Source organism: Anolis sagrei, chromosome 3 (genome assembly GCF_037176765.1).
Source record: "Anolis sagrei isolate rAnoSag1 chromosome 3, rAnoSag1.mat, whole genome shotgun sequence".
NCBI lineage: Eukaryota > Metazoa > Chordata > Lepidosauria > Squamata > Dactyloidae > Anolis > Anolis sagrei.
In genome coordinates this window covers 23,540,309-23,567,284 of record NC_090023.1, presented here as the reverse complement: position 1 = coordinate 23,567,284, position 26,976 = coordinate 23,540,309, and the positions used below count along the sequence as shown (strand labels likewise).

At 37.5% G+C, this 26,976-nt stretch overlaps 1 protein-coding gene across 1 annotated transcript; it reads left to right on the top strand.

The window, feature by feature from the left end:
* Positions 1-153: 153 nt before the first annotated feature.
* On the top strand, positions 154-26,855 carry DCUN1D5 (defective in cullin neddylation 1 domain containing 5). Its single transcript, XM_060771042.2, has 8 exons — positions 154-535; positions 15,080-15,171; positions 16,988-17,058; positions 17,920-18,011; positions 21,308-21,416; positions 21,506-21,610; positions 22,973-23,075; positions 24,100-26,855. The coding sequence occupies exons 1-8, from the start codon at positions 459-461 to the stop codon at positions 24,153-24,155; spliced, it is 705 nt and encodes a 234-aa protein (XP_060627025.1). The 5' UTR covers positions 154-458; the 3' UTR covers positions 24,156-26,855.
* The last annotated feature ends 121 nt before the right edge of the window (positions 26,856-26,976 follow it).

The following is a 26,976-nucleotide window of genomic DNA, read 5'->3' as shown; positions in this document are numbered from 1 at the left end:
TCGCCATTATAGGCTCACAAGACTTGTCTGTCATGTTGCTCCGCCCTTGTTTCGCCCTCCCGGTGCTTACGTCACGGCGTGGCGTCCAATGGCCTTACAGTGGGCGTGGCTCCCCGCTTGGCTCCCACTGTTGGCTCCCTTTGGCGGAGGCGGGCCTAAGCTTCGAGCCAGGAGAGGCGCGCCGCTCTGTCACTTCCTGCGGCGCGCTGGCGTCGTCTCCTCCTCCTCCTCTTCGCCTTCTTGGATTCATTGCCGGCGTCCCTCAGCCTCGGAGTCGCCTCGGAAAAGGGACGGAGGCCTGAGGGGAGAAGCCGGGCCCGGCGAAGCGGGTGAGGCCCTCAGCAGCTTCTCCTCACGAGAGAACTCAGAGAGAACTGGGCCTCCTCCTTCTTCTCAGAGAGAAGTGGGCCTCCTCCTCCTCCTTCTCCTCCCTCCTCCGCTCTGCGGTGATCGAAGCGATGCCCGTGAAGAAGAAGCGCAAATCTTCGGGGCAGGCGGGCGACGAGGCCGGCCTCAAGAAATGTAAAATCACCAGGTAGGGGAAGCAGAACCTTGGGAGCCTTTGAAAACACTACACGCATATTTTATGTATAGCATGGTATATTATGCAATATACATGCTCACACACATATATAATATATATAATTATATCACCTATTATAGATATATAGATATATTATACATATGCTAGACACTGACTGAGAATGGTAGTTTCGTATGGGTTAAAATGTTGGTATTTAGTTTGACAAAACTGCACTACTCCTTTGCTTTTGTGATAATTCCCCTTAATGTCTAATAATAATATATAATTATATATTATGTCATATATATGTATGTATATATGTGTGTGTGTGTGTGTGTATATGTAATGTTCATTTGTGGAATTAACATAATTCAAAAACCACTAGACAAATTGACACCAAATTTGGACACAATACACCTATCAGGCCAACGAGTGACCATCACTCATTAAAACACTGAAAAACACAGCAGAAGAGACTTAAAAAGCAAAAAAAACAAACCCAAAAAATACATTACAACGCATGCGCATAACCACATAGATACACATATGCACACACAAAACACATATATATATGCTCACACACATATTATATATATATATATGTATTAATTATATCACCTATTATAGATATATAGATATATACATACGCTAGACACTGACTGGGAATGGTAGTTGTGTATGGGTTAAAATGTTAGTATTTAGGTTGACAAAACTGCACTACTCCTTTGCTTTTGTGACAATTGCCCTTAATGTCTAATAATAATATATAATTATATATTATGTCATATATGTGTGTGTGTGTGTGTATGTAATGTTCATTTGTGGGATTAATTCAAAAACCACTAGACAAATTGACACCAAATTTGGACACAATACACCTATCAGGCCAACGAGTGACCATCACTCATTAAACCACTGAAAAACACAGCAGAAGAGACTTAAAAAGGGAAAAAAAACCCAAAAAATACATTACAACGCATGCGCATAACCACATAGATACACATATGCACACACAAAACACATATACACAGACTGGGCCACAGCAATGTGTGGCAGGGGACAGCGAATATCTCTATATATAAAAATGCTCTGTGCATAATGAGTACCTTAAAAACAAAAGATCCAATGAACGAAATCATACCAAATTTGGCAATAAAACGTCTCGCAACACAAGGAGTGACCATCACTCAAAAAATTATGATTTTGTCATTTGGGAGTTGTAGTTGCTGGGATTTATAGTTCACCTACAATCAAAGAGCATTCTGAACAGCATCAACGATGGAATTGAACCAAACTTGGCACACAGAATTATTATTATTATTATTATTATTATTACTTTATTTGTACCCCGCTAGCATCTCCCGAAGGACTCGATGCAGCTTATATAGGCCAAGGCCTCAAAACACAACACAACAATGCAACCCTAAAGCAAAATTAAAAACAGATTAAGCAATATAAACAATAAAATCGAGACACTATAAAACTGGGCCGAGCCAGAGTAATGGGTACAAGATTAAAAGTGCTGATATGGCAGGAGGTATGTAGGATTATAAAGTAAGTGCAGTGTGCAGCAGTCTTAGTTCTACTAAAGTGCTTCTGGGACTTGGTATTGGAGATTCCTAATCTGGGAAGGCACATCGGAACAGCCAGGTCTTCAAGTTCTTTCTGAAGACTGCCAATGTGGGGGCCTGTCTTAGATCTTTTGGGAGGGCGTTCCAGAGTCAGGGGGCCACCTCAGAAAAGGCCCTGTCTCGAGTCCCCATCAAGCACGCTTGCGACGCAGGTGGGATCACGAGCAGGGCCTCTCCAGATTACCGAAGTGAGCGCGTGGGTTTGTAGACGGAGATGCGGTCAGTCAGGTAGGGTGGTCCCAAACCGTTCAGGGCTTTGTAGGTAAACACCTGCACCTTAAATTGGGCTCGGAAGATAAACGGCAACCAGTGGAGCTCCTTGAACAGGAGGGTCGACCTCTCTCTGTAAGAAGCCCCGGTTAACATCCTGGCCGCTGCCCGTTGGACCAGTTGGAATTTCCGAGCCGTTTTCAAGGGCAGCCCCACGTAGAGCGCATTACAGTAATCCAATCTAGAGGTGACCAAGGCATGGACCACCCCGGCCATAACTCCCATGACCAACAGAAAATACTGAGTTTGGTGGGCATTGACCTTGAGTTTGGCAGTTGTAGTTCACCTACGTCCAGAGAGCACTGTGGACTCAAACAATGATGGATCTGGACAAAACTTGGCACAAGCACTCAATATGCCCAAATATGAACACAGATGGAGTTTGGGGGAAATAGACCTTGACTTTTGGGAGTTGTAGTTGCTAGGATTCACAGTTCACCTGCAATCACAGCGGTGCTTGGCCGCTGTGACGGTCTGGATGGGGGCGAACAAATTGAAATTGAATCCAGACAAGACAGAGGTACTCCTGGTCAGTCGCAGGGCCGAACAGGGTATAGGGTTACAGCCTGTGTTAGACGGGGTCGCACTCCCCCTGAAGACACAGGTTCGCAGTTTGGGTGTGATCCTGGACTCATCGCTGAGCCTGGATCCCCAGGTTTCGGCGGTGACCAGGGGAGCATTCGCACAGTTAAGACTCGTGCGCCAACTGCGACCGTACCTTGGGAAGTCTGACTTGGCCACGGTAGTCCACGCTCTGGTTACATCCCGCCTTGACTACTGCAACGCTCTCTACGTGGGGTTGCCTTTGAAGACGGCCCGGAAGCTCCAATTAGTCCAACGGGCGGCAGCCATGGTATTAACAGGAGCAGGGCGCAGGGAGCATACAACTCCTCTGCTGTACCAACTCCACTGGCTACCGATTAGCTACCGAGCCCAATTCAAAGTGCTGGCTTTGACCTTTAAAGCCCTAAACGGTTCTGGCCCTACATACCTATCCGAACGTATCTCGGCCTATCAGCCCACCAGGACCCTAAGATCTTCAGGAGAAGCCCTTCTCTCCATCCCGCCTGCTTCACAAGTGCGGCTTGCGGGAACGAGAGATAGGGCCTTTTCTGTGGTGGCCCCCCGGCTTTGGAATGCCCTCCCTACTGAAATAAGATCAGCCACCTCGCTAATGGCATTTCGGAAAAAACTGAAAACTTGGATGTTCGAGCAAGTTTTCAACTAATTCCGATGTGATGATGTTTTGATCATGGACTAGCAATCAAGGATAACGAATTGGATTACGACTTTAACTATGAGATGTTCCGGTCTGTATTGGTGGCCCAATACTATGTATGTATATGTATGTATTTTTATATTTTATTTTATATTTTTAAAGTGAATATTGTATTTTTAAATATGTTGTAAACCGCAATGAGTCGCCGCACAGGCTGAGATATTAGCGGTATACAAGTGTACTAAATAAATAAATAAATAAATAAATCAAAGAGCATTCTGAACCCCACGAACGACAGAATAGGGGCAAACTTCCCACACAGAATCCCCACGACCAACAGAAAATACTTAAGGCCATCCAGTCCAACTCCCTTCACCAGGGCAAGAAAACGTAATCAAAGTCCTCCTGACAAAGAGCCATCCAGCCATAGATTTAGATAGATAGATAGATAGATAGATAGATAGATAGATATGATTCACACACAGAGAGATATAGTATCCTAGATTTGAAAGGGACCCCTAAAGACGGACAACGATATGTTGCATGTTCCAAGGTGGGCAAACCAGACACTCTCCACATCAACACTGACAAAGAAACAGCAAGACATACTGTTGACGTACAAGCATAAATAAATTACATATATTAGCAACCAACACTTTCTCATTACTTTATTTTCCAGATCAACAGACTGGGCCACAGCAACACATGGCAGGGGGCAGCTAGTATATATATTGTGCTAGACAATGACTGTGAATGGTAGTTTTGTATGGGTTTTCATTGGTATTTAGTTTGACAAAACTGTTCACTACTCCTTTGCTTTTGTGACAATTCCCCTTCATGCCTAATAATAATAATATATAATTATGTATTCTCTCTCTCTCTCTCTCTCTCTCACTCACACACACACACACACACATATACATATATATATATATATGTAATGTTTGTTTGTGGGATTAACAGAACTCAAAAACCACTGGACAAATTGACACCAAATTGGCACAATACACCTATCAGGCCTACGAGTGACCATCGCTTATAAAAACACTGAAAAACACAGCAGAAGAGACTTAAAAAGCCAAAAAATACAAAACACATTACAACACATGAACATAACCACATAAACGCACACATATACACACACAAAACACATATACACACACTGAGCCATAGCAATGCCTGGCAGGGGACAGCTAGTCTATATATATAAATATAGTGTTCGTTTGTGGGATTAACAGAACTCAAAAACCACTGGACAAATTGACACCAAATTTGGACACAATACACCTATCAGGCCAATGAGTGTCCATCACTCATAAAAACACAACAAAAGTGACTTAAAAAGCAAAGAAACCCAAAAATTACATTACAATGCATGCGCAAACCCACATATATATATGCAACCACACATATACACAAATATATACACACACACACACATACACAAAATACATATACACAGACTGGGCCACAGCAATGTGTAGCAAGGGGACAACTAGTGTGTGTGTGTGTGTGTATATATATATATATATATATAAATTTAATGTTCGTTTGTGGGATTAACAGAACTCAAAAACCACTGGACAAATTGACACCAAATTTGGACACAATACACCTATCAGGCCAACAAGTGACCATCGCTCATAAAAACACTGAAAAACACAGCAGAAGAGACTTAAAAAGCCAAAAAATACAAAACACATTACAACGCATGCACATAACCACATAAATACACATATACACACACATATGCACACACAAAACACATATACACAGACTGGGCCACAGCAATGCGTGGCAGGGGACAGCTAGTATATATATATATATAAATGTAATGCTCATTTGTGGGATTAACATAACCCAAAAACCACTGGACGAATTGACACCAAATTTGGACACAATACACCTATCAGGCCAGTGAGTGTCCATCACTCTGAAAAACACAACAGGAGGGACTTAAAAAGCCAAAGAAACACCCAAAAATTACATTACAGCACATTCACAAACACACACACATACACACACACACACATATATATATGCAATCACGTATACACACATATACACACACAAAATACATATACACAGACTGGGCCACAGCAATCCGTGGCAGGGGACGGCTAGTCTATAAATAAAAATGTAATGTTCATTTGTGGGATCAGCATAACTCAAAACCCACTGGAAGAATTGACGCCAACGAGTGACCATCACTCATAAAAACACTGGAAAAAACAGCAGAAGAGATTTAAAAAGCCAAAAATAATACATTACAACACATGCACAAAACCACACACATACACACACACACACACACACATATACACACATATATATATACACACACATATACACAGACAAAACACATATACACAGACTGGGCCACAACAATGCGTGGCAGGGGACACCTAGTATTATATAATTAAATCATATCATATATATATATATATATATATATATATATATATATATATATATATATATACACATACATACACACACACATTTAGTTTGTAGTTTGACAAAGCTGTGCACTACTCCTTTGCTTTTGTGACAGTTCCCCTTCACGTCTTATATATATATAAATGCTCTGTTTGTTTTGAGTGACATCATAACTCAAAATCCGCTGGACGAATTGCCGCCAAATTTGGCCACAAGACCCAAGGAGAGACCATTACTCAAAACAAAATGATTTTGTCATTTGGGAGTTATAGTTGCTGGGATTTATAATTCACCTGCAATCAAAGAACATTCTGAACTCCACCAACGATGGAATTGATCCAAACTTGGCACACAGGACTCCTATGACCAACAGAGAACACTAGAAGGGTTTGGTTGGCATGGACGTTGAGTTGTAGGTTTTATATATAAAATATGTGTCTAAAAACCTTATGCAGTTTTTAAAGTGTTATACATGTTTTTATACATAACATATATATTATATACATAACACACACACACATATATATATATTGTGTAATATATAATACATATAGTATTATACATAAAATATCATGTTATATAAAATGTGTATGAAAACCTTATGAGCATTTTAAAGCATTTTACATATATTTTAAGATGTATAATATTATATATATATGATAAAAATAAATCTTTATTTATATCCCACTTTTCTTCCTCGCTGGACCCAAAGTGGTTCACAACATAATACAAGTCAAAGCACATTTAACATCAAATACAAGACAAAAATCACACACAGCATAATGACATCCAGAAATAAGGTATAAATAAATGTTATATTTATAATACATAAAATATGTATATGAAAACCTTTTGAGCATTTTAAAGCATTATACATATATTTTATATATAATATGATGTAATCTGCATAATGTAATACAGATTACATCATATTATTACATATAATAATATATATTACATATAATAATAATAAATCTTGATTTTTATCCTTCTGTTCTCCCTAGCAGGACCCAAAGCAGTTCACAACGTAATACAATACAAGTCAAAACACATTTAACATAAAATGCAAGACAAAAATCACACAAAGCATAATAACATCCAGAAATAAGATATAAATAAATATTGAGCATTACAAACATTAAAAACCAATTAAAACTATTGTGGAGACTTATCAATTAAATAGTATATATCGCTAAGCTCAGTGCAAATCGATCTTGCTGTCATTAGCAATTGAATTCATTCATGAAAAACCTTGCATGAACAAGTAGGTCCTCAACTGGTTCTTGAAGGATAACAGGGAAGTGGCCATTTAATGGAGAGGGAGTTCCAAACGGCCGGGGTGGCTACCAAGAAGGCCCTCTCTCGTCGCCACCAACCATATTTATGATGGTGGCAACGAGAGAAAGTCTCTCCAGAAGATCTTAATGATCAGGCAGGTTGGTAAGAGATGATGCAGTCAGATAGGTAAGTTGGGCCTGAACCTTTTAGGGCAGTGGCTCTCAACCTTCCTAATGCCTTGACCCCTTAATACAGTTCCTCATGTTGTGGTGACCCCAATCATAAAATTATTTTTGGTGCTACTTTGTATTTGTAATTTTGCTACTGTTATGAATCATAATGTAAATATCTGATATGCAGGATGTATATAAGATATAGGCTGTTAGGAATTGTGAGAGTTGAAGTCCAAAAAACCTGGAGGGCCGAAGTTTGCCCATGCCTGATTTACACTGTAGAATTGGAGGAATATATAGGCTTTGAGGAATATATCATAGTTTGCTTAACTGGTTTCCCATGACATCTGAACTAGGGAGTGGATCACATCCTAGTTGTATATTTTGGTGATCAGGCAGTACTCAAAGCATCTGGCTCTTCTCATATTACTGCATCAGATCCTATGAAGTCTGCCAGCAACACTTGGGTGCATCGACACTGTAGAATGAATGCAGTGTGACAACAGCTTTAACTGTCATGCTTCGAGATTATGAAATCATAGGATGTGATGAGATACCTGTTCCATTTGACAGGGAACTGAAAGGTTTCTATAAAATTATATCTTCCATGATTCCACAGCATTGAGCTATGGCAGTTCAAGTGGTGTCAAGCTGCATTCATTCTGCTGTGTAGAGACACCAAAAGTGTCTTGTGACAGACAAATCCCTGCAGTAACACATATCAGGGCTGGCTGACGTGGAGAGTTGGTAAGGTGCCATCTGTTGTCATCATGGCCTTTTTTATTTTCTGCTGAACTTAAGCTTATGTAATACCATAATAGTGTATTATCTAACTCTCCTATTTATCTGAACATTCTTTCTAATCCCTTTATAGTAACAACTTACTGTTGTTGTTGAAATCATCATCATCATATACAGGCAGTCCCCGAGTTACAAACATCCAGCTTACAAACAACTCCTTCTTTGGAGGCTTTTAAACAGAGGATGGATAGCCATCTGTCAGGGATACTGTGTGCATGGCAGGGGGGTGGGGTAGATGACCCATGCAATCTCATCCAACTCTATGATTCATAGATTCATAGTTAAGAATGGGGGTTATCACCAGAGTTATCATGGAGAAAACATGTCTCCACTGAAGCTTTATCTCCAATTCCTGTTTCCACAGCAAGCCATTTTTTTCAAAATCCAATCATCACAGGGTCAGAAACTAAGTGAAATCTTGTGAACAGGGGCACAGACAGCAAAAGAAGTGGCTGTGAACCTTTCCCTATACTATCCAAAGCTAAAAGTTATATAATTTTGACTGGAGTTACGCTTAACAAATGTACCTGTTCCAACTTGCATACAAATTCAACTTAAGAACAAGCCTACAGAGCTATCTTGTTTGTAACTTGGGGACTGCATGTAATTATACACATTGAATATCCCTTATCCAGAATTCCAAAATCTGAAATATTCCAGAATATGGAACAAATTATTATTATTATATCATATATTTATATTGGTTCAGTATTCCTTATTAGAAATTCCAAAACACACCACACTTACTCACATGGAACAAATTATCATCATTATATATTTATATGAGTTGAGCCTCCCTTATTCAGAATTCCAAAATACTCCAGAATTGTCCAAATGGAACAAAATTATCATTGTATATTTATAAAGGTTCAGCATCTCTTATCAGGAATTCCAATTACAGAATTGTCTGCATGAAACATATTATTACTATTATCTTCATTGCTGTACAGATACAGATTATGCATCCATTATCCAGAATTCCAGAATCTCAAATACTCCAGAATTGTTCACATGATTGGGGATCGCAACACCTTTCCTTCATGATAGATCAATGTCCATAAGCTTCATGCACAAAATGATTTAAAATTACCTTCAGGCTATACGTATCAGGTATATAGACTTAGGTCCTATTCCTCTCCAAGATATCATTGTATGCACCCACACTGTAAAATCAATGCAAGTTAATGTATTGTTGAAGGCTTTCATGGCTGGAATCACTAGGTTCTTGTGGGTTTTTTCGGGCTATAACATGGCCATATAGCCCGAAAAAACCCACAAGAACCTAATGCAAGTTAACATCATTTGGTGACTCAATGCTATAGTTTTGTAAGATCTTTCAACTTTTCTGTGAAGGAATACTGGTCAGTCTACAAACAAGAAATTTGAGGACCCATAGCTTTGAGCCATCACAGTTAAAGTTGTCTCAAATGTGCTAATACTACAATGGAGATTCACCCTCAGTATACATAAATGTAAATGCAGTTATTCTGCAATCTGGAAAAAAAATCTGAAACCAAAACACTTGTGGTTTCAAGCAATTTTGAGAAGGGATAACCTGTATAGCAACATTAATGTAAACACTAATTTACAAGTGAAACAGGTACATTCTCACAGATACAGCTGATGGGAGAATGGGAGAGGGCCTTCTGAGTTGCTACCCTCAGGCTCTGGGACTCCCTTCCCAAGGAAATTAGAGTGGCATCCTCCCTGTTTTCTTTTCTATTCTGGCAGTCATTTGATGAGTGACTAAATAAGACAAATTTCACATAATGTGCTGGATATTGCCAATTGTGCTAGTGTATGTGTGTTAATGATGTATGTTGTAAGTAGATTTGAGAGGAGGGAACTGGTAAAAGTAACTCTCGGTGTTCTTTGCCTAAGAAAGCCCTATGAAATTCATGGTGTCACCATAATTCAGTAGCCATCCTGAAGGCACCTATAAATACACAAAGGCTGCTTTCAGTCCCAGTCACAGGAAATGGCAGGATAGGAATAAATGTTATAATAATAACAGCATTTTTTTTAAAAAAGTGGGCCTCATCAAAAGCGTACAACTTAAAATATATCTGCACTCGCAGGGAAGGAATAGTAATCAAAATACAAACTATACAATTCAATTGCTAATCATCCAAACAAAACATAAAAAGTAATATAATGTAAAGTTAAACTGACAGATACATATATATATAACCAAAATATACAAGGTTATAAAATATTAGTCATGCTTGTTACAAGCTATAGTTTAAGGACGGAACTTATCACTGACTTTTTTTGTTGTGTTTGACTCAGACAGCATAACCAATGATGGGAGTTGGAATCCAACAACACAGGGGCTGTCACAAATTTCCTACTCTTGCTGTGTGTTAAAATGAAAAGCATATTAAGCACATATGATTAGCCTGAATTGTATGAAGAAAGTCTTATTAGGATTAATAAAATCAGTGCACTGATTACTTAGATTATCGTATATTCTGGCATATAAGACGATTGGGCGTATAAGACGACCCCGAACTTTTCCAGTTAAAGTATTGAGTTTGGGATATACTCGCCGTATAAGACTACCCCTCTTCCAACACACACCAAATAAAAATGTTAAAAGCATCAGATTTGATTTCAGTGTTGTACTTTTCCTATTACTGTACCTCCTTCTCTGCCTCTCAGATCTCGCACATGCGCACCTGCACCACTTCACTGCAGTCTTCAGGAGTGAGATCTGAGAGGCAGAGGAGGAGGTACGGTAATAGGATACAAGGGTGGCTCTGGGCCCAGAGCCACTCTATCTCTTTTTCCCATACCCTGGGCACCCTGGATGCCTGCAGCTTGCTCCACCCTTCATTTAGACCTTCCTTCACCTCACCATTGGAACCGCATTAAGTCCTCGAATCCTGATGAATGGATTTTCTTCTACCATTCTTGTACAGCGTCGCCCTTAATGCTTTCATACAGTCGCTGGATACGGCAGGGACGCAGCCACTGCCATTTTTGAGCTCCCCCCACAATATGCAGCAACCACAGATTCTCCAATCTGGATTGGAAGTTTCAGCACCCGCTCTATAAGACTACTCCCAGCTTATAAGACGACTCCTATGCATAAGACGACTCCCATGTATAAGACGACCCCTGACTTTTGAAATATTTTCTTGGGTTAAAAAGTAGTCTTATACACCAGAATATACGGTATAAATTATTTAGGTCAGATAAATTCTCCTCACTCAAGCTTCACTTGACCTCTGCAAAATGGTAAATACTCAGATAGTTCTGCATAAGAAATATATAATGTTGCAATACCTTCTGATCAACTGTTACATTTTCTTGTGCCAAGTGAAAGATGTGATATTCAGTTGATTGTTAATGGTGATACCAAGGAATGTGCCTTGTTACTTGAGAAATTTATAATCAAAGCCATATATGTCCATGTGAATTACATCTGGAGACCTCATAGAAAACGAATTGCCTTGTGGGGAGTTGGAGTATAAATGCATCTGTTTTATTTTATTTTTATTATTATTATTATTCTGCCTTCCTCATGAGTAGAACCTAGGCAGCTCATAATATAAATTAAAGTTACTAATTTTAAAAAAATAATAATTAAAATTAAAGTATAATTAAATATATTAGTATATGAAAAGCCCTCATACTTTAAAACCATAAAACAATACAAATGCAGCACGTTCGTCTCATTACAGACATTTCTGCATAGTCACTTTGCCAACTTTACTACGTACTCTAACTTATTATCTCACCAGAGTTTCAGATAGAGGTTCTTTCCCTGATCATTAAGAACCTCTAGTATGCAAATCATATGCTTTACCACTGAGCTTGGGCCTTTCCCCTCTAAATTCGTGTCAAACCATGCAATAGTTTATTCATATTCTACCTGTCAGTGCATGGACCCAGAATCTGACAGCTGTGCAAACCACCTGTGACCCCAATGTGTGCCACTGGATGTATGTTCTTTGGGTTCACTTGAGAAGAGAAAGACTTATAAAAGCCAAAAGTAAAGTCCCGGAAAGTAAACTGAACTCCTGGACTGATCCTTTAACCTCTACAGTATACAAAATTAACTGGAGAGAAGAAGTAGCTGGCAGGTTGAGGATAACATTTCTCCTGTACAGATCAGAGATACTAAAATTTGCAGGGATGAAAAGGAGCCATTCTTGCACACCTTTTGTGTTCAGCTGATAAACCAATTAGAAATCTACCTAACAATAGTATTTTCTATCCCACACCTTACTAGTTTACTTGCAAGAATGTGATGGGGAACATTATCAAAGATATTTCTAAAATCAAGATATGCTATATCCATAGCATTCCCTTCATCTACCAAGCTTGTAATTCTATCCCCCAAAAATGTGGATTAGTTTGGCATTACTTGTGTTTGAAAAAACCATGTTGACTTTTGGCAATCGTGCCATTCCTTTATAAGCGATTATAGTCTGTCTGCTTCATTATATGCAAATACCATTTGTTATATATAACTTGAAAGACAACCTTTTACATATATTTGTCTGTAATTAAAAAATGATCTCCTTTAAAACAAATTCTTAGACCAAAATACATGTTGATCGTTGTGCTTTCAGCACATTCCAAAAAAAGTCCTATTAAAAAAGCACCAGTCATCAGTCTCAACTGCTGTTCTACTAATCTACCTTGTTACTACATTGAGGTTAGGAACACCCGGTTCTCTTTCCATCTGTTCTTTAGGGCTGTAAAACTGAGCCATTTATTTGGGAGCAAGGACCATTGAATACTATTGACCATTACAATGCAAGGACCATTGAATACAGTTCAATTGAATACAAGACAGATATACTTATTCAGAAGTATATTTATACTTCTGAATAAATATACAAGTAATTTCTCACAAGAGTAACATTTCTGTAGGTCCAACTACTTCAACAAATCAGCATTTAATAAACAGGTATTGGCTTATCTTCTGTTGAAATCCTCTGAAGAATGAGGTTATGTAACCTTTCAAGCTACCTTGCTTCTCATGCTACATTTATTTCATGTGGTTCTGGAAACCTTGATGAAATGGCTTTTTATGTCAGACAAATGAACAACTATTAATTTTATCAATTGTGGCAGTAATTCTGGTTATCCTTCCCACCTTTGGACAAAATAAGTTTTTGTCAATTTCTTCAGTGTAAGAAATATGTATTTAATGGTATTGCTGGCACAGACTTGCATGTTAGAACATGAGTTTCTCATTGGCATGTTAAGCAAGTTTGGAAAAGCATGTTTTGCTTCACATGAGGTAAGAACCTGTCTCTTCCACAGATATCAAGAGCAGTGGTGTTAATAAAACATAATTTCCATTAGAAACCATCATTGAGAACTGTCTAAACATTTTCACACATCAATAATACATGTGCCTGGACAGGTAGATTGCTGTTTACCTATTGTTTTTGAATTGAGTTGTTAAAATTTGCTTCAGGCAGTTAAATAAAATCTTTTTTAACTAAAGACGAGACATAGCACCCATTTGATATAACAGCAGTACTTCCATTGTAGAATGGTCACACAGAAGTAGTGGGATGAATGTTAAGGATCAGGAATTTTGTGATGTAATGACATACAATTGAGATTAAATTGCATTCCAGAGAACCCTTCTCTCTCACACTCACTCTCTCCATCACCTTCTATGGCCGGGGATTGAGCAGCCACCTTCCTCAAGTTCCATTGCCCATGCCTTCTAGCTTTCCAAGGGACATATTTCGCTAGCAGGACTGACAATATTATATGTGGTGAAACAGGTACAGCTGAAAAATGACTGATAAATCATTTCGGTAGATATAAGCTTTTATGATTAATAGATACCTCAACTGCATCTTAATTTAATAGCACTGTCAATGTACATAACATTTTAGAGTACAGATGAGAGCATTCCAATAATCTAAGATGCCCCATTTTGGATTGTTATGGTTTTCTTCCTGGGTGCCATCATAACATTCTAGCCTGTTGTCTCATTAGAGCAGAGTCCCATCATCAGCCAAATATTCAATTCTGGCTTTTCTCTCTGACAGAAAAGTGTTTGCTACCAGATCAGGAAAAGAAAAGAGATAAAAGGCTTATTCAAGAACTGAATATTTCCTTTTATTCCCTGCTTATCATGTTATGTATAATTTGTTCTTTATGGTATGCCATTAAATTATTTTGTCTAATGCTGCTCTAGCTGTAGGCTGGGTTTGCGCATAAGTGGTAAGTGTGTGTAGGTGAGTAGGCGTGTCTCATGGTCCACAAAGATGAAAAGAACATCAGCATCTGCCATACCAGTTGTTATTCCTATATGCAGATACTCGGTGCTCATAGGAAACATCTGACCTAATAAGGCTTTGTTTAAATTGTCGTGATTGTAGAATTGGACTTTGTAAAATACTTGGTCTTTCTGTGAAGTGCATTTGTTGCAGATTTAATTTCTGAATGAGAACATACAATGCCATCCTTAACTACAGGCTTGCAGACTTTCTACAGACTTGCATACTTTTTCAGTTTGGCTGTCAGAATAAAAACAATCTGGGTCTGTTATGTTCCTTTTTGGTTGATTAATTGTGGAAACATTACAACAATAATACTTTTATAAATCATTGTGAGTGTTTGAAAAGGGCAGGTGATTAGGACTCTGCAAATTCATTTTAACTTCTCAGTTTTTAGGAAAGGGGATTCTCTTGTTTGGTAATTCTTTATGGGGTGGTTTTTTCAAAATGATGATAATGTAATAAGAATTATCTTATGTCTTCACAAGCTACTGCAGGTCACAAGCTTCTAGTAAAGTGATAAGTGGTGAGGAGCATTTTTCAAGGAAGAAGTGCCTGGCGTGGTTTTATGAATATACAGGTATGCAACTGATGCAAGATTAACTTCTAGTTTTTTTAATTTATTTACCCCATTTGTTGACTGCCTTTCTCAGCCAGAGGCGACTCTTTCAATTTACTAATAACAAATAGTATTTTGTGTTTTTTCTTAAGAACTAGTTTGCCTGATGTTTTAAGTATACTGTGGGAATGCTCACCTACAGTGTAAAATGTTTTTAAAACTATTTTTAATCTCAAAAGATAACTTCTCAAACAAGTACTGATGGAATGATAACTTATTCCCCAATATATTGGCTTGTCTATTCAGCACCTGATGTTTCTTGTGTTGGATCAGGTAAATGCCCAGGTACTTGAACTTCCAAGTAAGCTTTTATAAAGAACAGCAAAGAGGAAGAGATGATGCTGAAGTGCCAGCTGCTGAGGTTATGAAGTATTTTTAGTTGACTGTAAGGACTTACATACATTATCCCACAAAAGAAGAAAAAGGAGTGAATGAGCAGTCAATAGAAAGGGACTGTGTTACTAAAGTCTTGTCAGCATGGCTCTGGTGTTTTGTACTTCAGCTCCTAGAATTCCTGGCCATTGGACAAGCTGTCTAGGGCTTCTGGGAACTGGAGGCCGGCAGGTTGTCCAGACCTGCTCTAAATCCTCCAGTGTGATTCTGTGACCAGCTTCCACTGGAAGTTGACCATAAAGTCATGCGGGAAAATGAAGAAATTCCTAGAGCAGTCTTCCGTCAGGTTAAAAAAAGCAATTTCTTTATTCATGTTTTTTCACTTTAATGCGGGGGGGGGGGATCCTAACTTAAATGAATTTTGCAACACAGTAATTCGGTTTTACTAGCAAACCAGAGGTTAAATGGACACATACAGAAATTGTAATAATGAAATGTTTGTGGGCACAACATCTCTTCCCCCCCCCCTTTTCTTGTTATTTTGTTGTTTTATCCCACTCCCACCCTCCCCTCCTTATACATGCAATTTATACATCAAACTACAGAAGTTACATTTGAAAAATCAATACTGATATTTCAAGGGCACAACATATCTCATAAAAACCTTTCATTTATATTTTTAAAAACATGATCTGTGAGATAATAACATGTTTCCAATATTTTGGTCATTTCTTGTTATATTTGTGGGATGCACCTACACACTGCAGCTGACACATTGATATGTTGTGACAGACAGTTTGGAAAGCTCTCCTTGAAATCAAGCAAACTTTTTTTACCCTTATGACAGTGGAAGATAGTGCTGTGAAGTTTAACTGCTGGATGTTTGTCTTGTGGCACTCACCTCCTGTATTGCATAAGAACAGTTCTCAAAATCTCAAGAATGGTGTAAAAAAGGGTGCAAATAGAGAACAAGAACTTCAGTGGACTTTAGTCTATTTATTTTTCAGAAGAATACCAAGATCCATGAACTGGAGCCAGCTGTAAAGTAGTGGCTCAGAAAAGTTGACATGCCTTTACATCCAATTTCCTTTTTGTGGAGTAAAATGTATAATTCTCCAGTTGGGAGAAATGCTTCATTTCCTCCTTAGCTAAACATGAGTACTGTTTCTAACTTTCATTTTCTTTTGTGTTTATTTGGAAGTTAATATTATTTATGCAAATGTATCTGATAGAACTATTCACAATAACATCGAGATTTTCTGTTTCTGTTATTGTAGCTTTTGCAATAAACCACCAGAAAAGAAAACTTCCTGAGTGTAGTCTTCCACCTTTAGTCCATTCCTTCTTCTATGTATTTGTATATGTTTTCAATACATATTTTAAGGCCAAATATGTGGTCTAGTCATTGGTGAGAAATGTATTATTTGCTTTCTTTGTTTTGAAGGTGAGGATGAAGTAGTTGGACCTGAGGGAATGGAGAAATTCTGTGAAGATATTGGAGTCGAACCTGAAAATGTAAGTTTGGTTATTTTCTGAAAATAGGTAAAATCAGATGTTCAAATTATTCTTGTAATATCTATTTCCTATATATGTTCCCTTTCCTTTTATCTGGAATGAACACTTTGTCTTTTTTGAGGTCTGTGTTCCTCATTTGCCTACAGTTAGAAAATCTGAACACAGCAACAATTTTTTTCTGCTTAATTTAATAAAACATTCAGTGATGATAGTTGCCTCAGGAAATGCAGTTTATCATATTTCAGGCAAGTAGAGGCAGAGGAGTTTGAGCCATCTGTTCATAAGGGGTGAAGTATTTTTAAAAGAGATGCCTTTATTTTCTCTGTGGTCTCTCGGGGAACTTAGATTATCTATAGTACCCTACAAAAAAGAAAATACACTGAAAGTTGGATTGATTCTTAGAACTCTTAGAAAATCATTCCCTGATTAGAACGTGGAAATATCAGATAGTAAAACTTCACATACTTCTCCCTGATCCTTCTACAACCTTCTGTTAAGTACATATCAGGTGACTGTGAATTTCACAAATACAGTATAACAAATTAGGACGAAAAAGCGCTCACCATCTTGTATCTAAAGCCTTGGAAACTGATAACTTTGCTTTTTATCCAAAGCACTTCTGATTTGGAAACTGTCCAAATGCCTCTGTATTGAGCATCTTCATTTCAGACATGTGTCTCATCCAAACCTTGTTCATAAAGTTAAAGCAGAAATTCTGCTAATTTAAAATTGTATTTGTATTTAGAATTATTATAAATTTCCATTGTCATTCAAAAATCATTAAATAGACCAAGTGTTGATGGGTGGATGGTACTGACTTCTTGTAATTGTTGCATATTTTTCTTTGGTCTTCTTGTACAGATTATTATGCTAGTTTTAGCCTGGAAACTGGAGGCTGAAAGCATGGGATTCTTTACAAAGGAAGAATGGTTAAAGGGGATGACCTCATTACAGTAAGAATTTATATTTAAAATCTTTGCATAGATCTGAAATGTTATTCTTTCAGTTAGTAAACCTGTTGAAAATAAAAAAAACAGTCTTTGCATGCAGGTTATTTCAAAATGGTCTGATAATTGACTGTATGACTTCACTTTGTCAGAAGGGATGTTGTATGTATCCTTCTCCTTTTGTCCATTCTTGTACCGGGAACAGTTCTGAGGTGATCAAAAAGGCAAATGCTGAAATCTTTACTTCTCCACTCAGTGTTTCTACTTGAAGCCAGCCCCAAATATGTTTCCATGCTGCTTTTAGTTCTAAAATCAAAAGGGGGACCATGTGCATATAATTTCATTTATTGTTAGTTTACCATTACATGTCATAACTTTAGCCTTGAATGAAGAAATATATATTGCTTGCAAAATGCTGCAGAGAGCACCATGTCCTTTCATATTTGTCATTTACTCACAGCTTGCCAAATATGCCCAGGGTGTAGGAAAACTTAGTATTGCGGCCTTTTTGGTATGCAAAGGCCACATTGAGAATTGGAAAACGGGTTTTCTTCTCAATTTTAGATCACAGTGTTTGGGGAAAATGCAACATAATATTGATACTGATTTCTTTCCTATCACTATAGCCACATGTTTCTGGAACTGTCTTCAGACATCACAGGAGTTATGTTTTTATTTTTCTTCCATGTTTATCCTTGATGAGTTTGTCTGGTCCACTCAGTGTCATCGGTGATGTGCTGATTTTAGCCATTGCATATATGTCTCTAAGAGAAGTACTGTATTGTTGCATAACATAATTATTTATTCTGGTTTAATATAAATAAAGTTATTATTATTCTTTGCCAAAGAATGCTGATGCCTCACAAAACTACAACTCCTGTGATTCCATAGCAATGAGATAGGGCATTTAGAGTGGTGTCAAACTGCATTATACCTACTGTGTACATGCATTCTTCATTATTCCTCTTCTTGTTGTCCTTCATGTGGCAGACAAAGTCTTTGTTTAATTTCGAAGAAAGGTTTTGATGGTTTTAGTGTTGTAAGCCGTTTTGCTTCACATAATCTTCTGATTTTAGTGGTGTAGGCAATTTCATCACATACTCTTCTGAATGTTTGTGCTCTGTTTTGTTTTAATTCTATAATTTGTCTTAAAATAAATCTATCCACACTAAACAGTTTTAAAAGAGCAATACAAAAGTAAAAAAAATAATTAAATAATAACAGCGTATTAAAAACAGAATTAAAATACAGAAAATACATTAAAATAGCCTTCAAAACTCATATCCCCTCAACCCCACCCACCCTTCTCAGAGCCTCCCCTTACCATTCCTCAAAAGCCTCCTGGCAGAGGAAGGTCTTGACCTACTTGCGAAAGGCCAGCAGGGATGAGGCCATTCAGGTTTCTCTAGGGAGGGAGTTCCACAGCCTGGGAGCAGCCCCCGAAAAGGCCCTCTCCCTCTCCCAATAAGCGTGCTTCAATGGGTGGTGGGACCAAAGAAGGCCCTCCTCAGTAGATTGTAGATGTCTCCCAGGTTCTCAGCCCAGAAATTGATGGCTCAGGTCTCAGCAGTAACCAGGAGTACATTTGTACACTAATTGCTTGAGAATCAGTTGCACACATTCCTTGAGACATCAAATTTGGCCAGAATGGCACATTTCTTAACACCCTTAGTTACACTTGCAGTTTGTAAACAGCTGATCTAAAGAGCCCCAGCCAGGTTGTTAACTGGAACTAACCAAAAGCAACAAATATATCTATGGGCTGCTGATGAGTTTCTGGACTCTGTGCAGCTCAACTTCAGGTTATTTAATGGGCCATAGTCCCCTGTATGATTCTGCCTGTGTTTTGAGATCTTTTAGGGAGGCCGTTCTCTCTATAATACGACACTCAATGGTACATCTGGTGGCTGCTTCCAGGCTCTGAAACTTGTTTCTGAGAGAGTAGATAGAGTGGCACCCACCTTGCTCTTTTTCTGCAGGACTTGTTTGTTTTGGCTGCTCAGGGGGAAAAGACCTTACATATTGTGCTGGGTTTTCTTTTTTTGCTGTTTTGGTTTTAATGGTTTGCTTTTAAGAGGTTTTACATTTTTAAGTAGCTGTAATTATATTTTTAACTCTTCTATGCTGTGAATGTTTAGCTATGTTTATTTTAAAAATTTAAATTTCTCTGAGTTGGGAGAAGATGGGGTATTAACAACAAATTCCTGGCTTTCTTGGCTCTTATGAACATGGAGAAGACCTTACCATATTATTTGGAACAGGTTGTCTACTATTTTTTCTTGTTTTATTTTTCATTTCAGCCATCATTTCTGCAAGTATGGATGGAAAGAATAATTACCCTTACTAATTTATCAGCTGAAAAATGGGATCCCTGAAATGCAGGAAACCTGATAAGGAAGAATAACACAGAGGCAAGAATTTTGCACAGTCTTTGCCTGGTGTTAATGGACTCCAAAGTATTTAAGGAATTGATTTTGCACAGAAATATACATGGGACCTTTTGTATGAAATAATAGATTTTGTGCAAAATCCACATTTTTTGAAACGTGTTTTTGTGTAAAATGGATGCTTTCATGAAAAAATAATTTTTCATGCAAAAATACATTTTATAGGGTGAAACTTCCATGTTTTCAGTACAAAAAGCACTACTTTTGTTCACACATAAAAAACATGGATTTCTGGAAACAATATTTTTCACATGCACGAAAATACACTTTACTTTCAAAAATGTGGGTTTGCAAAAATCAAACCAACCAACAGCACCATGATATTAAAGCAAAAGCTCTGAATGTATTTCTATGCAAAATAACTTCCAGGCCAAAACTGTGCTTAGGATTTGCTTTCTTCTACAGTGTTTGTAGGGATTAAATAATCAAAGATTTACACTCCTGCCTCCACACACCCTGACACCATGTAATGTTTATCCATCACTCTGTTCTGACTCAAGTTTATTATTAGCATGGGTGCACTTTTTCCATCATAGTAGCCTTTCCCAGACTCTTGTCTTCCAATTTTTTTTTAATGGCAGCTTCCTTTGGTCACAGGTGACATGGCCAGTTCTGAATGATCATAGAAGCTGCACCCAAAAACATTTGGAAGACTGCAGGTTGTAAAAGAAGACAGTAAATAGAATAATTATATACAATAATGCAGAGGTATGCCTTAGGCCACCACCATGTGTTGAGAGCTTTGAAATGCTTCGAGCCTTGATTATCTAACCATTGAAACTGGGAAGCATTTGTGCCTATCTCATCCCAGTTATGAATTTAGCATAAAACTTTCTTTATATTTCTTTATTTAAGATGTGACTGTACAGAAAAACTGCAGAGTAAATTTGATTTTTTGCGGTCACAACTGAATGACATTTCAACGTTTAAGAATATCTACAGATATGCATTTGATTTTGCAAGGGTAAGTACACATCTCCTATTCAGAACAACATGAATTGAGGTCCCTAATATCATTTGTGTTTTGAGTTATGTTTTCTTTAACCAATTTAGGATAAAGACCAGAGAAGTCTTGATATTGACACTGCAAAATCTATGTTAGCACTTCTACTTGGAAGAACGTGGCCATTGTTTTCAGTATTTTACCAATACTTGGAGGTATGTTTATCTAAATTTCAAAAAATTAAATGTGCTGGATATTTGATCAGTAATATATCTAAGTTTATAGAAACTATGAGACCACCTCACACTGTTTGCCCTGCCCTTTATGTACTGACTCCTCACTTGAAACTTCTCGTAGGATAACTAGCTGAGTAACTGGTTGTTTTTAAATTTGAGTGCTGTGTACTTGCCTTGGAATACTGTCTAAAAAGCACAGAGAAGAGTGACAATATATTTAATGTCATTAGGATGAGCTTTTATTTTATAGAATCATAAAGTTGGAAGAAACTATAAGGGCCATCGAGCCCAACCCCCCTGCCATTCAGGAAAACACACTCATAGCACTCCTCACAAATTTACTTCTTTGCTTGTATATAATTTCAAAAGAAACAAGTAGTTTTGCATACATCCTACTCCCCTGTATTTTTCTTTAGAAACAAAAGATAAATATAAATGGTTGTAAGTGCTTTAGATTGGACAAACAATATTAGACTTCGTGATTTCAGAGCTACTGTATATATTCATGTATAAGTCTAGAAAAAGTAAAAAAAATGACCTTAAAAACTGGGTCAGTATAAATATTGCGTTTAGTTCTTATCAGAAAATGAAATTATTTTGTCTGAGTAGAGTGGTAAAAACGAGAGCTTAATCTCTTCTGGAAGAACCTAAAAGAATCACTGAACCCCTCTACTGTCTACATCGTAATCCAACTTCTGGCCTTTTTGAATGCCTGGGTAGGGAAGTGGTGGCTAGTGACCAGAGATGACTAGCTTCAAAGCATCTGTGGTGCTTTTCCCTTTCTGCAGAATGACCCTTGACCTATCCATGGGTCAAATAAGAATCCATGATTTTGGCACCAAAACCTGTTCTTGACTTATATATGAGAGTGAGACTATATATGAGTATATATGGTAGATGGTTCTGGCATGGAATGCTTTCTGCTTTGTTCACCTCTGCTGCTAGGATAAATCATTATTTCCCTTTGTGAAATTAGCACACTTCTCTATTCAGATATTTCCTTTTCAATCCTGAAAAGGAAATATACTCATGTATAAACCATATTATTCTGTTAAAAGAAGTGGTATCTTTTTTAGTCTTATTTACTATTTACATTATATTATACCAGCTGCCTTTCACTATGTTTTCATGTCTGCCTTTATACCCCATGCAATGGTTCCCTTTGTTACCTTTCCCAAAAGAGTCTCTTTTTTTAACAGTCAAATTGGCTCATTTATAGCTACACTAAAAACCACAATAATTTCTTGCCTGTATGAAGAAGAAAAAATGCATGATTTCTGCGTGATTGTTTTCTTATACTACATTTTGTTGACTGAGACCCAATCTCTTATTGTTCTGTAGCAGTCAAAATACAGAGTAATTAACAAAGATCAGTGGTACAATGTGTTAGAATTCAGCAGAACTGTCCATGCAGATCTTAGCAACTACGATGAAGATGGGGCGTGTGAGTATAACTCAGTTTTGTTATGTTTGAATGTATTTAAACAATATCAGGCCCAGAACAGATCCCTCGGGGAACTGCTCTTGTCATGTCTCTTCATGGACAAGAGCTTTATGAAGAGGCCCTACTGATTGGTCTTACTCATACTTGAAGCTTACCCTCCCCCCAATTAACCCTTTTTAACTATTTACTCTTCATTCAAATTTAGCTTTTGTATTCCTGAGCTTTCATAAACATAACTCCAGCAAAAGGTGAAAAAAATGAATTAAAAACACAGAGTTTTTTAACCTGAGAGAACACCTTTCTAGGAATCTCTGTGTCCTTTGTGGTCAACTTCTGCCACAAATGCCTGGAGAAGGAATTGCTAGGTCCTCCAGTACAATTCTGTGGTTGGCTTCAGCAGAAATTGACTATGGAGTCATGCTGGAGGTTAAGATTCCCAGATAACACATATTAGTCAGATATGTCAATTATAACATCTGCAAAAGTTAAACCCAGTAATGTGGAGAACCAACTGTATACGACCACAAAGGCCTAGCAAAAATGCACACATAAGATGCAATTCAGAGCAGAATGTTGTTCCAGAAGCACTGCGCTTTGAAAAGTGGAAGGTTTCCTGTTCTGCTTCTTTCCAAAGACTGCTAATTTCCTCCCCTTCTTCTTCCTAAGAAATACTGGTGTGTTTTATCATCAGCAGAATAAACAAAAATCACTTACCAGCAACAAACTCTCGGGTTTACTTTTAAAAACCTCATATTTTTTGGAAAGATTAAATGTGGTGTCACCCAGATTTCCTTAATTTTTACTCTTCATTCTTCTCAAACATGGTGGTGACATTTTTTATTTGCTTCAAAATGTATATTCTTTCTGTAAACCGTTTTAGAAAACACCTGCAGAGTTGTGGAATTCAGTTTCAAATTAGTGAGAGATTATTCAATGTTAACATGATTTGAGCTAATGCTGTTTGGTCTTGTTGTTGCCAAGAAGTTTAAAGTGCATTTTGTAACTGGCATTCTTCCATTTCCAGGGCCTGTTCTTCTTGATGAATTTGTGGAATGGCAAAAGGTTCGTCAAGCATCATAGCAAGAGCAGCTCTGAAGAAACTACTTGATCTTGTGATGCCTATGCTTACAAAAACTGAGTCAAAATCAAGGGTTGCATTTACATCGTTATGAACTTTAATAATTTTTTTCCTTTTATTTTTAAAGGAAGTTTCATTACACATCAAATGGGCATTGAACCACATCTCTTCTAAGACAGAAAATTTGCGGATTTTGTCTTAAGATTCTATCATTTCAGAATAATAAAAAATCAGATTTGTAACAGTCTTAAAAGTGAAGGATATCCCTTGAATATGATGGTGGTCTCTAGACACAAAAACCAAAACATTGTGGAGCGCATCAGAAGTACCGCATCTGAATGGCTGAATGCTGGAAATGTATTAGAATTGTAGTAGTATATGAATCTGGTATGGTAGTTTTAATGGAATGATTGTATTTACGAAGAATGATTAACATTAAGCCTTGGCTGGTATTCTATTAATACCTACCATCATTTGTGCCATAGTTTGCAGCTTCAGGTGGAGGCTTCGCCTTAATATTAATTTTGCTACACTTCCCATTCAATGTTTTATTTTCTGGTAGAATATAAAAAATTGTCTACTCTTGAACTTTTAAAAGTGGCCTAAATATTAAAAGGGAAGTAATTTTAGTGTTTGTAATGTGTCCTAGACTGAGATCATTTGAGTATTATTCCCCACTTCCTCTCCAAATTTCAGGAGCTGTTTTTTTTTTTTAATTCCCCAATTCCAGGTCCCTGCATGTCACCCTGGAACTAAAGAAAAGTCATACTACTTTTACATGATCTGTTGCCATATAGCAAAAACATGAAGTGGTGGAATTGTTGCTAAAAGCATCAAGAATCAGGGCAGATACAGAACGAGGAGGTGCTTAACAATTGTTTTATTTTGTTACTTTAGCATCATCAAGTATTGAGTCTTGCAACACACTAAAAAAACCCAACATGCTACTTTCATGTGTCTTAAATGTGCCCATACACAGGATTAGCCATATATAGAAGTTTTCAAATCAACTTTGTGACATGTGAAGATATTAAATTCAGTTAAAAAAAATGGCAGTGTTCATGGCTGGATGAAAGATTAATCGTTCTATTTGGTATGTTGCTTCTTTTAAAACATCCTTAAGTAAATCCATGTCATCTTTATGATATGATCTTATCCCCTGCTTTACTGTGTTAGTTAAAAACATGGTAGTAGCTTTTGCCTCAGGATAATTAGGAATGTGTTGTGCACGCTAACCAGGTTCAGGTAGGACAAAATGATATCTTCTCTGTTTTGTATATTTTGGAGGGAGGGTCCCATTTTTCTCTTGCAGAGTCCTTAAGTATCTGGTTTTGTTCTTCAATAGAAAAGGGCTATGTCTTCCTCAGCTCCACTAATTGTTGAGATGTTATTGACCAGGTCAGCCATTCAGTTTCCTTTCAACACTCCTACAGGAATAACATTGCACTGTGGGAATTTCAGCTCTCTCACAGCTCTGTACATGAAAACTGTTTGACATTGTGGAGAGCATCTCCACTATTCTTGTGTGGTACACTTACTTAATTGCTTGTATTAATAAATTTCTCATTTCACTTTAGATAGTTTCAGGTAATGTCTTCCATAGCCTTATTAGAAAATACAGTATTTGTTATTTGAGCTTTTCCTGTGGATGGACATAAAGCCATGAATGCTACATTTTGGACATTTTCTCAAGACTGTAGTCTTTGAGCATATTAAAATTGAGAGTTACTTGAACTTAGCTAAGAAATGCTTCCAGAAAATATAGAGCTCTAGGCTGTAAGTTGGCGGCCAAAGAAATATTGTAACCAGGATGGAAACAACTCCGTAATTTGTAAAGTGCAGTAAATATGCAAGATTCTGCATTCAGGTAGAAGGAAATCCACATCTAGCTGGGAGATATGTAGGTGGCAAAGTGATGTAGTAATTCTAGATGAGGAATGAGGTGTTTTCATGAAAAGATTGAGTGTTCTTTAGTGTTCGAAACCAAAATATTTGAAGTGAGCCTTGTTGGCATATCCCAAGCTTGCCTATGAATAGGCTGGCATTCTTCCCAGAAATGGACAATGCTGTCCTTAAAAATACTGTGGCCATTAGTGGCTCTGTCACAGTTTGCACTGAGTTGGCCTTTGATAATGTAGTTTTTCCAGTTGAATTATTTCACATACTCAGGCTCTGATGTACACAGGAAGATGCCAGGTTGAAAAAATAGCTAGTGATGGACCTTGTGGGTGCTGTATGCATTCCCTTTTTTGCCTGACCTCCATTCAGTTTTTATTGTGGTGTGTCCACGGTACCATATTTTTCTTCCAATGACATTAGCAGTACTGTACATAACCATTTGGGAGTAGAGATCTAGAGAAAATAGGATTCTCCTCTCAACATACATACATATAATTGAACAGTTAGGCATCCAGATTGGCATCAGTCAGTCCACACGCCCTACCTGTGCTTTTGGAAACCTTTCTCTCAGGTTTTTAAAGTTTCATGTTACAAATCAGGAAAACCCAACTGTACCAGTAATGTAGATTAACAATCTCTTTTATTTCAAGTTAAAAATTCTGATCTTAATATAGTAATCAATGCATTGTTGTGTCCACCAATGCCAATGTGTAATGTGAAAGTATCAGATTGCCATGTATGACTTGTATCTGAGGTTTTCTCACTATTCTTATAATAAAACCATATTTCAGGGTTTTAACCTATCAGAGTCATTTTTGAAGGTCTAATATACTGTTAGGGATGACAATGGATATAAAGGGAAAAACTCAAAACCTTTGAAGCAAAAGCCATCATCCCAAGGATACAAAAATAAAAAGGGTGGAG